Source organism: Patella vulgata, chromosome 8 (genome assembly GCF_932274485.2).
Source record: "Patella vulgata chromosome 8, xgPatVulg1.2, whole genome shotgun sequence".
NCBI classification, from domain to species: domain Eukaryota; kingdom Metazoa; phylum Mollusca; class Gastropoda; family Patellidae; genus Patella; species Patella vulgata.
The window spans coordinates 11,256,287-11,269,210 of record NC_065886.2 but is presented as its reverse complement, the minus strand read 5'-3'; the positions used below and the strand labels follow the sequence as shown (position 1 = coordinate 11,269,210).

The 12,924-nt window shown below is 35.3% G+C and overlaps 1 protein-coding gene across 3 annotated transcripts in view; it reads left to right on the top strand.

The window, feature by feature from the left end:
• LOC126830953 (coronin-7) overlaps nt 1–11,709 on the top strand; it is a 31,408-nt gene extending 19,699 nt beyond the window's left edge. For all 3 annotated transcript variants that reach the window (XM_050561501.2, XM_050561502.2, XM_050561503.2), the window contains 8 exons: nt 279–383; nt 1,147–1,232; nt 1,864–2,002; nt 2,289–2,495; nt 3,268–3,403; nt 4,203–4,294; nt 5,039–5,125; nt 6,288–11,709. In XM_050561501.2, coding sequence (XP_050417458.1) covers nt 279–383; nt 1,147–1,232; nt 1,864–2,002; nt 2,289–2,495; nt 3,268–3,403; nt 4,203–4,294; nt 5,039–5,125; nt 6,288–6,299 — 864 coding nt within the window. In that variant the 3' untranslated portion in view covers nt 6,300–11,709. The remainder of the gene's footprint in view (nt 1–278; nt 384–1,146; nt 1,233–1,863; nt 2,003–2,288; nt 2,496–3,267; nt 3,404–4,202; nt 4,295–5,038; nt 5,126–6,287) is intronic.
• The last annotated feature ends 1,215 nt before the right edge of the window (nt 11,710–12,924 follow it).

The window sequence follows — 12,924 nt, the reverse complement described above, 5'->3', positions numbered from 1 at the left end:
CTTAAATTGTTTTGGTCTTTATTTTGATCCACATCAATATCGTAATATAAAACAGTTTTATTTCTTCGATATTGGAAGCACTAAAAATATCAATTATTCATTTATCCTGTTGTTTTCATGGTAAATGTTGACCTGGTTATAAATCATGATACGGATCGTATCAGGTCACCTGAATGGCAATAAGTATTGTACATGGCAATAAGTATTGTACAGAACAGTAGGGTATTAATAGGATATTGTTCACCTGATATCTTGATATTGTTAAATATTATTTATAGGTATTTTGTTGTGCATGGAGTCCCGATGGTAAACAGCTAGCTACCGTATGTAAAGATGGTAAAACGAGAATATTTGATCCTAGAAATAGTTTAAACTCAATACAGGTAAGTTCTAATGTCACATGATCACAAAGAGACAGGGATAGTTTGCCGTAGTTCTAGCATCACATGATTACAAGAAGGAGGCAGGGATAGTTTGCTGTAGTTTTAGTATCACATGGTTACATGGTGGAGGTGACAGATAGTTTGCTATAGTTTTAGTACCACATGATTTCAGATAGACACAGAAAAATAAAATATGAAAAAATGTGGTGGAGGGAGGGGGGGGGGGTGTATCAATGTGTATCTTATCATTGGGCATCTTTGCATCTAAGAGAATGAGAACTTTCCTATTTGATGTTTGAATTTATTTGATTTTTACATCATATTTTGTTAGGCTGTGCTTTAAATGTATTTATACATGGATGGGAGGGAGTGGAAGGGAAATGATACTCAATGCCAGGGCTGATGTTTCAATTATGTATAGGTATAGATAGAGGAGAGGAGAGGATGAAGGTGGGGGTGGGGGATAATTTTCTGGTAAGGGACAATACTAATGTCCAAAAGAAAGTATACACACTAAAACTATGACTAAGTTTTGTTAAAATAAAAAAAAATGTGATAAAACTACACTGAACATATCTAGTGCGTCCAAAATCAATATTTTTAAGCAAATCAAAGGCAAAACAAATACCGCATACAATGGGAAAACGACTATGTTTGAAGCAGGACAAAATGAACAGTGTATACTTCCTTTTGGACATTAGTATATTATATTTTGGTAAAGTACCATATAAGTTGGTTAGGGACCATATATTATCTATTATAGGTTGGCTTGGGACCAGTAGGAAGTAGGGGAGCAAGATGTGGTTGGGCTTTAGGTGGAAAATATTTTTATACATCTGGTTTTAACAGGTAAGTTTTTCTTAGTTTCACTGAAAATCAATAAACCATGAAATGAGAGAAATGGGGTTTAACGTCCACTCGACACAAACTAGGTCATTTTGGGACTAACACATGGTTCAATTTTATTTCAATAATTTGCATGGGCGTAGCGGTCTTTAGCAGTGGGAGGAAACCAGAGGACCCGGAGAAAACCCATGAGGTTGGACAGGCGACAATAATATAATGCACAACAAGCCAACAGTGAGGCTGATGTCCCCCACCGAAATCCCAAAATAAATAGACGACACATATTAATTAATCACACATTTATTTTTTATCAAAAGTATCAAGCAATCAAGCTGATTATCAACTATACATTAAGTTTCATCACTCTCTATGAGTTATCTTATTCCAAAGCATCGACCAATGAAACAGGCGACTCTACTCCTTGTTACGTACAACCAGGGAATCGAAACCAAGGCAGTTGACTCAATGACAGACCTCAGGATACAGCGCGCACGTGCTAACCATTCGAAAATCCAACCCCCTTCCCATGAAATGAAATGAAACTTGTTTTTGATGTATAACTAAAATGACTGTGTCATCATACTATTGGTTTTTGTTCTAAGAATTAATTGTAAATAACAATATTTATTGACAGAACTGGTTCAAGAGAAATATGTTTATTTGATGTAGAAGATTTATCAACACCTTTAAATCGTATTGCTCTTGGTACAGCTCCATCTATACTCGTACCATATTATGATGAAGATAGCAGTACACTCTTTCTTACTGGTCGGGTAAGTCTATTTGTATAGTCCTGCTACGTCTGGTTGAGTCAGTCTATTTGTATAGTCCCTCTACAACTGGTTGAGTAAGTCTATGAGTATAGTCCCTCTACAGCTGGTCGAGTAAGCCTATGTGTATATTCCCTCTACGTCTGGTCGAGTAAGTCTGCATATAGTCCCTCTACAACTGGTCGAGTAAGTCTATTTTTTTAGATATAAAAGTTTAATGTGCCTGAGAAACATAACATTTTATTTTATGTGGCCTTGAATGAAATATTTGTGTTTGTTTTTATTCCAGGGAGATGGTCTGGTGTATGCACTAGAGATAGCAGAAGATAGACCAAATTTATTTGATTTATCAACAACTAAACTGGGTGGGTTACATCAAGCCTTCTCCTTCCAGACCAAAAATAAATGTGTAATAAAAGACGTAGAGTTTGCACGAGCGTGGAGATTAACGAAGTCAACTGTAGAACCAGTAACATTCACAGTACCTAGAGTTAAGGTATGAATATTCTTATTCTGTACCCCCTGTCCTCTGGAGTAGACTACCATGGAAACAAACTCTGTGTCATTCAAATCTATTCTGTGCACATAAAAGATCCCTTGACAGCCGGAATTTGATATAAGAGTAGGTCGTAGTGCCGCAGTCCGGGCAAATTTTCCTTCATAGCACACTGTATGGCATATGCCCGTCTTCATTAGCCCAGTCAAAGCAGAACAGTAGGACGTTAAACCCCATTTCATTTCATATATCCAATAGTTTAAAAATTGACACGAGGATAAGCCCCATGAATCACATTTTGGCTCGCTACACTGATAGCCCCTGTAATATGAATTTCGTTTCCGTAAGGCGTGTTGTTGGCTCCTCCCACTGCTAAAGAAAATAATTAGAAGTTAAACTCGAAATGACCTAGTTTATGACTGTTGAGTAAACATTAAACCCTTATTTCTCTCTCTGGTTTAAGGAGGGTTGGGTGGATAGTCGAACGGTTAGTGTGTGCGTGCTGTATCATAAGGTCTGTCATTGAGTCAACTGGCGTGGTTTCAATTCCCTGGTTTTACGTGACAAGGAGTAGCGTCGCCTGTCCAACCTCATGGGTTTTCTCCAGGTCTTCCGGTTTCCTCCCACTGCTAAAGACCTCTACGTGCAAGCGAATTATTGAAATAAAATTAAACCATATGTTAGTCCCGAAATGACCTAGTTTGTGTCGAGTGAACGTTGAACCCCATTTCTCTCTCTCTCTCTCTCTATGGTTGTGTTTTTGAATTTTCAGAAAGAATATTTTCAAGATGATTTATTTCCTGACACTAAAGTTACGTGGGAGCCTGTGTTGACGTGTTCTGAGTGGATGTCAGGACAAGATAGAGTACAGAAAATTATCAGTTTACGACCGACTGACATGAAACCATGTAAGATAACCGTTTATAATTATGATAACACTGTAACCCTGATATCATTTAATCCTATCTTATTCAAACACAGATCCTATTTCGTTTTTTTCTAATCCAAAACTTTGTTTTACTAGCCTTTACTACACTATGATCTTGAAGAGTTGTTATATAACCCGCATTCTGGTTAATGTGAGGGATTAGCCAATGAAACAGTCTGTTGCAGCTAGTTATTGGCGTGCGATGCACGGAACTGTGGATAGGCTACTAGAAACATCAACGTTGATTGGTTAATGAAATGTCTGACGTCATAGGGTCAAAAGCGGCTCATATGACCCCTGACCCGACCTCCCAGGACAACCGAGTCAGATCTACACGTAGTGCAGGTCATCGAAAAAATATAAAACCAAACGAGATATAGATCTGCGTTTTAATCACATTGATTTAGCCCTGATTTCTTTCACATTCATTCAATATCAAATTTTTGTGTGGAAATTCGTAAAAATCGTCTTAAATCGTCCAAAATCATCCAATTTGTACTTGTGTCCAGTTTAAAGCTGACCATTCAATTTTGATAATGAGTGTCCAATTTACAAGCATTTAATTTCCTGACCACTGTTCAAAACTTCGCCTCAATTAACTATAATACTTAATATTTGATGTTGAATGTATGAGAAAGAAATATTACCATGTAAACCTCGTGATGATGGTGAAGGTTACTGTTATAATTCTCTCTGTTTCATTACCTAAAGATATTTTAAACTCTACTTGTACAGTAGTAGGATGTAAACCCTATTTCATTTCATTTCTATTTGTACAGTAAGTGAAGCACCAGTTGAAGGTCCGAGAGCTAAAAAATATGAAAGTTTTAACATTGAAACATATAAATCAGATGACCAGAAGAAGGAAGAGGTAAAAATTAATATTCGTACAATCTTGATTGATAACTTGGCAGTGTTCTTCTGCTTAGGTTAGTCCTTGGCAGTTGTGCAGGACGGAGGGTCGGGCAAAGAACAATGTATAGTCATTCGGATTGGATGAAAAAAACGAAGTCCTGTGTACACATTGACCTGCAGGCAAAAAAAAAAAAACAACCCTTAAACGCTGGAATTCAAATCAAGAATAGGCTGTAGCGTCGCTGTTGGGGCAAAATTTCAATCATAGCACACTGCATGGCGTATGCCATTCTGTATTAGTCCAGTCATAGCCGAACAGTTGGAGCTTAAACCCCATTTCATTTCATTTCATTTGACTTCTTTTGCTTAGCATTACATGTATAGCCTAATAAACTTGTGTCTTTTGAAATTATAGACATGTGCCTGGGTGGATGTGGGAAGTTTTTAATAGTTTAGTTATTAGATGTTATTATGTTATATATTTCATCTTTTATATTATAGTTATTAGATGCCATTATGTTAAATATTTATATATTTTGTTGTTTATGTTTAGTTTTAGATGTTGTTAGATGCCATTATGTTATATGTTTTGTCTGGTATATTTTAGTTATTTGATGAGATTATATTATATATTTTGTTGTGTATATTATATATTTTGTTGTGTGTATTATAGTTATTAGATGCCATTATGTTGTATATTTTGTTATATATTAGTTGCCACTGTGTTATATATTTATATATTTTGTTGTGTATATTATAGTTATTAGATGCCATGACAAATAAACTATCATTAGCTGATGGTCCTCTACCACAAGATTTATTTGAAGGTGTTGAGGAAGAGGAGTGGGTGAGTAATAACAAACATGGCTTCAGTTTATAAACAATTGATAATGTTAAATAAATAATAAGTGGTATGAGGTGGTCAGGAACGACTAAACATAGCCTGTCATGTGTCAGACAATAGTCTCTACATAGTGCCACTGGAACCACTGAAACCGCTGTGATTCAGGTAATATGGTGCTGGCTCATTAACCAGAAGTTCCAGGGTGCAATCCCAGTCATAGCTCAGAAAGTTCCTCAAATAAAATTTTCTGGCCTGGTCCATGCGGTGTAGGATAGAGGATCTTCCAAATAAAAGAACTCTTGACAGTTGGAATTTGATGAGAGTTGCTCACACGATGGATCAACTAAATTTATTACATTAGCGGCACGACGCCATCCACACAATTACTGTGCAATCATGGCACTACCAAAGCCTGATATACAGCATTTATGACCTGTAATGGCAATTTAACAGGAAATAGAATTTTGACCTCAAACAGTTGTGGAGCAATCTGTTTAAAACACAGATCCTATTTCGTTTTGTTTTTATAGTTCAAAATTGCGTTTTACTTGTCTTTACTACACTTGGATCTGGAAGAGTTGTTACCATTGACATGTTCTGGATGATGTGAGGGATTAGCCAATGAAACGGTCTGTTGTGGCGAGTTCTTGGCCTTATTACGCACGGAACTGTGGGTAAACCACTAGAAACGTCAACGCTGAATGATTAATCAATGTCTGACATCATAGGGTCAAAAGCCGCTTGTTTGACCTCTGACATGAACTCCGACTATAACTTGTCAGGTCTTCATGTAGTGTAGGCCATCGAAAGTATAAAAAAACAAAACGAAGTATAGATCTGTATTTTAATCAAATTGATTGTGGAGATTCATGGATAATCTGACTTTTTTTCTTTTTTTTATGAATAGTAAGGGTTTTTCTAGTAATGTATTTTAACATGAATTGTAAAGGTTGTTCTAGTAATGTATTTTAACATGAATCGTAAGGATTGTTTTAACACGATCATAAGGATTGTTTTAGTAATGTATTTTAACATGATCGTAAGGGTTGTTTTAGTAATGTATTTTAACATGAATCGTAAGGGTTGTCTTAGTAATGTATTTTAACATAATTATAAGAGTTGTTTTAGTAGAATATGTTAAATTTTGCTTTTCATTTATTTTCAGGATGATTATTAAAGTGAAGCAAGTCGGTATAAGACCAATTAGTATTAAACTTGAAAATTATTGCAAAAATTCATGGTGCAATAATGTTTAATATTAGGCAGCAGTATTATGGGAACTTCGGAGATAATATTTTGGGACAAAAATAACATATTTTTAAGGCAGTTACCTGAAATATATTTCAGGAAAAGTAATATTCTTATCTGTAATTTCAGGCCAAGTTTTATATTCCCCTCATTTATATTGTCTATATTCTATTAATGCTAGGTTCCCACTTTCGTGTGATGCGTTGCGATAGGATTGTCCCTTTTGAGTCGGGGTGTTGGATGGCCGAATGGTTAGCACGTGCGCGCTGTATCATAAGGCCTGTCATTGAGTCAACTGCCGTGGTTTTGAATCCCTGGTTGTACGTGACAAGGAGTAGGGTCCAACCTCGTGGGTTTTCTCCGGGTCCTCCGGTTTCCTCCCACTGCTAAAGACCCCTTGTATAAGCGAATTATTGAAATAAAATTAAACCGTATGTTAGTCCCGAAATGATCTAGTTTGTGTCGAGTGGATGTTACACTCATTTCTCCCTCTCCCTCCCCATTGAGTCCTCGATACATTAGGATACGTTTCGATGCGAACAACACGATTGCTACAAATGACCTCAATATAAGCTAAGACCTGATTGGATCACACGATTACTCCATGATTAAAACCACAATTTCAATCTCAGCACGAAACGTGATAGTGGGAACCCAGCATAACTATTTTCTAGTCTGTTGCCTTCTATTGTCTTAATTCGTAATAAGTCTTCGTGAATTGAAAAGTTGTAATTAAAAACGTATTTTAAAATAAATTTCATCAAAATTTTTCCATGTACAGAGTGTGTACCAGGGCTTTCACATAAAAATCATGTCTGTCAGTCCATTTTAGATGTATTGTTAATTTATTATAATTTACAATAATATGTGATAGACAATAATTCTTAGATTATGGGATAGTTAATTATGCAATATTAATTCTAAAATTAAAACACTTATATAGATGTACTACTTCTGAATTTTATTAGCATGCTACGTTTCAATACACATACAGGTATCGTTATCAAGTAGATAATCATTAGTAAATCCATACAAGTGTTTTAATTTTAGTGAAATCTGTTGTTATATATATCTTAAAAGAAAGAGGATCCTCTTTCTTTTGATATTTTTCACGGATCGGTTCCTGCTTTTCCCCGGATGTATCACTGAGATCCAGACTCTCCTGCACTGTATTAGGGAATCTTCCGCCCTCCTTTTTATTGAGTGTGGGGGTTTTATCGTCCTTTACTTGGATTATCTGTTGTTATATATCTTATAAGGATAATATTAAACATACATTATGTAAGATTTAGATAAAGAGCTAGCCATTCTTGCTATAGTAGTTCGAAAATAGATAACGTAAAATGAATAATTTGAAAATTTCATTCAAATTACACTATTGCGATCGAAGATATTAGACTTTGAAGGTTTGACAAGACATGTGCAATAATTTCAACAACCCTACTGGTTGTTCAAAGCTAAGTCTCGCTCCTCCATTTTTAGCTTAAATCAAAACATGGCTGAACTGTTCTAATCTATTTAATATCGGAGAAATTTGATGCCATAGAGAGTTGATTATGACCTGGATAAGTTAATTAATGTCTAATTAATAGTTTACATCTCATGCCTAAAGAAATACCTTCTATGGACAGATTTAGCTCTTGCATAATGTATGTTTTATGCTAATTAAGTATGTAAATACATTGTTATTAATATAGATATATATCAGTTGTATATTCTATAATATTGTTGATTGGCTGACCACATTCTGTATGCTTCCATGATTGGATGGGTGTGTGGTCTAGTGTATGCGCTTTAGATCATAAGAATTGTAATTGAGTCAAGTACTAGCCTGCCTAACCTTATGTTTTTTCTTCAGTGTCCTCCAGTTTCCTCCTACTATGAGAGATGCATGCACAATATATACAACATGTTAGTCCCAATATGACCCAGTTTGTGTAGCATTGACGTTAAGTGAGGTTAGGTGGTCTAGTGGTTTAACGCGTGCACGTGAAATCATAAGGTCTGTCGATTCCCCTCTTGTATGTAACATGGAGTAGAGTTGCCTGTCCAACCTCATCGGTTTTATCCGCGTCCTCTGGTTTCCTCCCACTGCTAAAGACCCCTGCTAAAGAGGTTAAACCCCATTTCTCTCTCTCTCTCTCTCAGAGACATTAAACAGTATTTCTGGCTTTCTGTCATTAATTCTTACATCAGTTGTTATTTCGTACGTCTATTATAGAAGCCAAGTTGATGTAAATTAAAAATTTGACATGCAATTTGTTTTAGCATCTTGTTTTTTACTGACCGTGAATGAATGTGACAAGATATTTTGTATTCTGTCTTTTGTTAATGATCGCAATTGTACAGAAAAATTTACAGGGGTTCTTTCATATTTATATATCATGTTTGCATATGTACAGCAAGTTTAAAGATTTTATAGAATTTTTTGTACAAATAATGTTTTTGAATATATCAAATAGCAGCTAATATATATAACTATTGTTAATGAATATCACTGTTATACAGCAAACATTTGAATGTCCGATATTGATGAGCATATTCCATAAGCAATGGCTTGTTTATATCGTTAATTGATATTTTACTAATGTTAGTATTTATTAGATGTAGTAGTATTAATTCAATTCATTAATTTTTTTATCGCAAAATGAGGACAGTTTTCTATGAAAATATCTTTTTCAAAATAGTATAATCACTTCAGGACACAAGTTCACAAAGCATTCTCAGATTTTAAGTTAAGTTGTTCACCTTGTTTTAACTAAAATATAGCCCTTTATAAAACTTTGCAAAGTTTTGTGTTTCTGGATCAAAGATATTTCTCATAAACAGTGATTGAAAGTTGAGTAAATTCTTAACTTAAGTCTGAGAATGCTTCATGAACTCAGGGCTCTCGCTTAAAAGTACCATATACAGAGGATAACATCATCAGAGCCATCTTGGAATTGTGGCGTCATTTCAAAATTTAAAGTCCATCAATTGATGCACAATTGTCCAAGGAACAAGCCTGCCAAGTTTGATGTCAATCGTACATGAATTGGGTAGCAGAAGGCTTTTTCCGAAGAGTGCCGCCCTCCAAGAACAACTGTCCCCAAAAAATTAATCTTGACAATTTACAATTAGTAGTTATATGCAGGCCTGGAAATTATGGTTTCAGATGTACGTGACAAAATGTCAGGCACCAATGAAATAGTACCTGCCATTTTCAATTTAGTGCCAGACATGTATTAATAATATCAATAAAAAAGACAAATCAATGCCAGACAAAATGACAGGCACCAGAGGATTAGTACCTGACAAAGCCTGTATTTGTGCTTGACATTGATTGTGACAGTTGCCTTATTTCCAGGCTTGTTTATATATGATACAATGTGAGTGTTTTGTTAATGATATCATGAATTAAATGTGTTCAATACAATAATTATTCACATAATATATGATCTAATTTTTGTTGTTGAAGGTATTTTTGTATTTTGTTTTGTACTAACAACACTCAGAAAAATATTTTTTGGTGAATTTATTTTTACAAATTTTTTTTGTAGATTTATGTTTTTGAACTAGTCTATTTTTTCTTGACTTGTAATATTAGTACATTCCCTTTAAATATTGCATTCTTTTACAGTAGTAGTTTGTCAGAGAGGGATTGGGTTTGTCAGAGATTATTGCAATCTGATTAAAATACAGATCTATATTACGTTTCGTTTTTTTATACTTTCGATGGCCTAGAGTACTTGAAGATCTGACCGGTTGTAGCGATAGATCGCGCCCGAGGTCATACGAGCAGCTTTTGACCCTATGACGTCAGACATTTGATAAACCAATCTGCATTGATGTTACTAGTGGATTACCCACAGTTCCACACCTAAAGCTCACTGTAACAGACTGCTTCATTGGATAATCCCTCACACCGTTCAGAACACGTCAATGATAACAACTCTTCCAGATCCTAATGTAGTAAAGACAAGTAAAACGACATTTTTAACTATAAAAACGAAACGAAACAGGATCTGTGTTTTAATCAGATAGAGATTATTGCCTATTATGTTTGGAAGGGGACAGCAGTAGGAGTAGGGCACTGACCACTTAACCAGCATCCTGGGGTGGACAGAGAATAATGTTCTAGATTTTTACTTGAACAAAGCCTTGGTATCTCATTCCATTAGGGGGGGTTGGATGGCTGAATGGTTAGCGTGCGCGCGCTGTATCATACAGTCTGTCATTGAGTCGACTGGCGTGGTTTCAAATCTCCGGTTGTACGTGACAAGGAGTAGGGTCGCCTGTCTAACCTCGTGGGTTTTCTCCGGGTCCTCCGGTTTCCTCCCACTGCTAAAGACCCCTACGCACAAGCGAATCATTGAAATAAAATTAAACCATATGTTAGTCCCGAAATGACCTAGTTTGTGTCGAGTGGACGTTAAACCCCATTTCTCTCTCTCTCTCTTTCTCTCTCCCATTCCATTATGAAGATACTAGGTGTGAGACAAACACTCTCTATACTGTACTACTGTTTATATTGAAATGAGACCAAGTTTAGTATTGTTATGCCAGTATAAAATATTTTTTTTACCTCAGAACAATAAAATCAATTAGTACTGATCATTTACAATATAGATTCTAGTCAACCCGTTATTATATACCGGAAGCGTCAGGGTCTGTTTCGATTAGAAAAGATCCTGGGCTTTAAAGCACATAGGGTAGATAACTCTTCTAATGTTATCGATAAGCAGGCCAGCAAATATTCTTGCATTATATTTTGTTATGTGTGATAAATTTCATAATCTACTGAGTGATATCTCCTGGGTGGCATTTGATCATAACGTCTGTCATTGAGTCAAGTGGCATGGTGTCAACTCCTCGCTTGTACGTGACAAGGAGTTGGCTCGCCTGTCCAACCTTGTGGGTTTTCTTCCGGTCATCCTGTTTCCTCCCACTGCTAAAGACCCCTACGTAAATTATTGAATAAAATTGAACCATATGTTAGTCCCGAAATGATCTAGTTTGTGTCATGTGGACGTTATATCCCATTTCACTGCCTCTCTATATGATACAGTTGCTAAAAGTATCTCATGGATTAAGTAATTCTTGTTTGACCAATTTCATTTCACAAAGCGTTGCGATTGATTGATAAATATTAATATTGACTAGAAAGATAAATGTTGACAAGTATATTTTTTTATTGCAATGAATGAATTTGTTTACATAAATAGTGAATTTGCTTACATAAAAAGATCAACTTAGACTTAGTGATATCTACACAAACAAATTTGTTAACATTTGTTGTTTTGGTTATACAAAAAAAATTGTAGTGTATCATACATTTAATAAAATATTCTCAAACTTTCTGTTTCAATTTTCAGTTATTTACAAGAGACTAGTGAAACTTGAAAAGGACAAGACTAATTAGATCTCTTGATTTTCAAGGCCCACAAGCTCTGCATAAATTGAACATGATGCAATGTTGACCAATCACCAGCTGAAATGTCTGATTATGCCACAATTTTTCGATTTCCAACCGTCAAGTGTTCTTTTATATGCATGCCAATGTGTACACGTATAAACCTTGGTTTACAGATCCCTCCGAATGACTGGGCAGCAGACACCACCGCTGACAAACGTAGGCCTTGTTTGAAAAATCGGGAAGATTATTCTCGGCCCGAGCCAGGATTTGAGTCCAGGATGTTCTAATTAAGAGATGATTTTCTTGAACACTCAAGTACAGCAGCCCCTACTTGTTTCAAACCATTGGATATTTTGAATGTTATTGTGAGAGACTTATCAAAAAAGACTCCATTGACTGTACAGTATTTTAATATCGGTCTTAAATAATTATCTACATAGCATATATGTCAAATTAACATTAATATAAAATTTTCAATGTTACATACAAAACAAATATACATCATACAATAATTCCATAACCCCCTGCCCCTTCACAAACAATAAACATTAAAACATGAAATAAAGAATATAAATAAAACATCTTCTTGAAATTATTACATCATTGAAATAACAATTAAGGTTTATCATTAACAAGATTCACTAGAAACTGAACATAATGCCTATGTTAAATTGTTTTAATTGTATTTAGTAACTGAACTTGAAATATACAGATCACAATTCTATGGACTACAATTACTGCTTATTACTGAGAGATGTTTCGACTAGGCTTCTATAGTCATTAACTATCAATGATACTGCTGTTTATTAATATGAGAGAGTGGGGGGGGGGGGAGGGTTTAACACCACTCGACACAAACTAGGCCATTTTAGGACTAACATGGTTCAATCTTATTTTAATAATTTGCTAGCGTGTAGGGGTCTTTAGCAGTGGGGGGAAGCCTAGTTGAAACATTACTCAGTAATATGCAGTAATTGTATTCCATAGAATTGTGCCCTGTGAAAGCCTGTGTTGGGATCAATGGACAATGTATTATTAATAATGGCTTCATTATAAGGCAAGGCGAGAGCAATGATGATGCCCTTGTGTTAAGACAGCATGCTGAATCCTCAAAATTCCAGAACAGAAGTTAAATATCGAATGATGGACTTTTAACTGA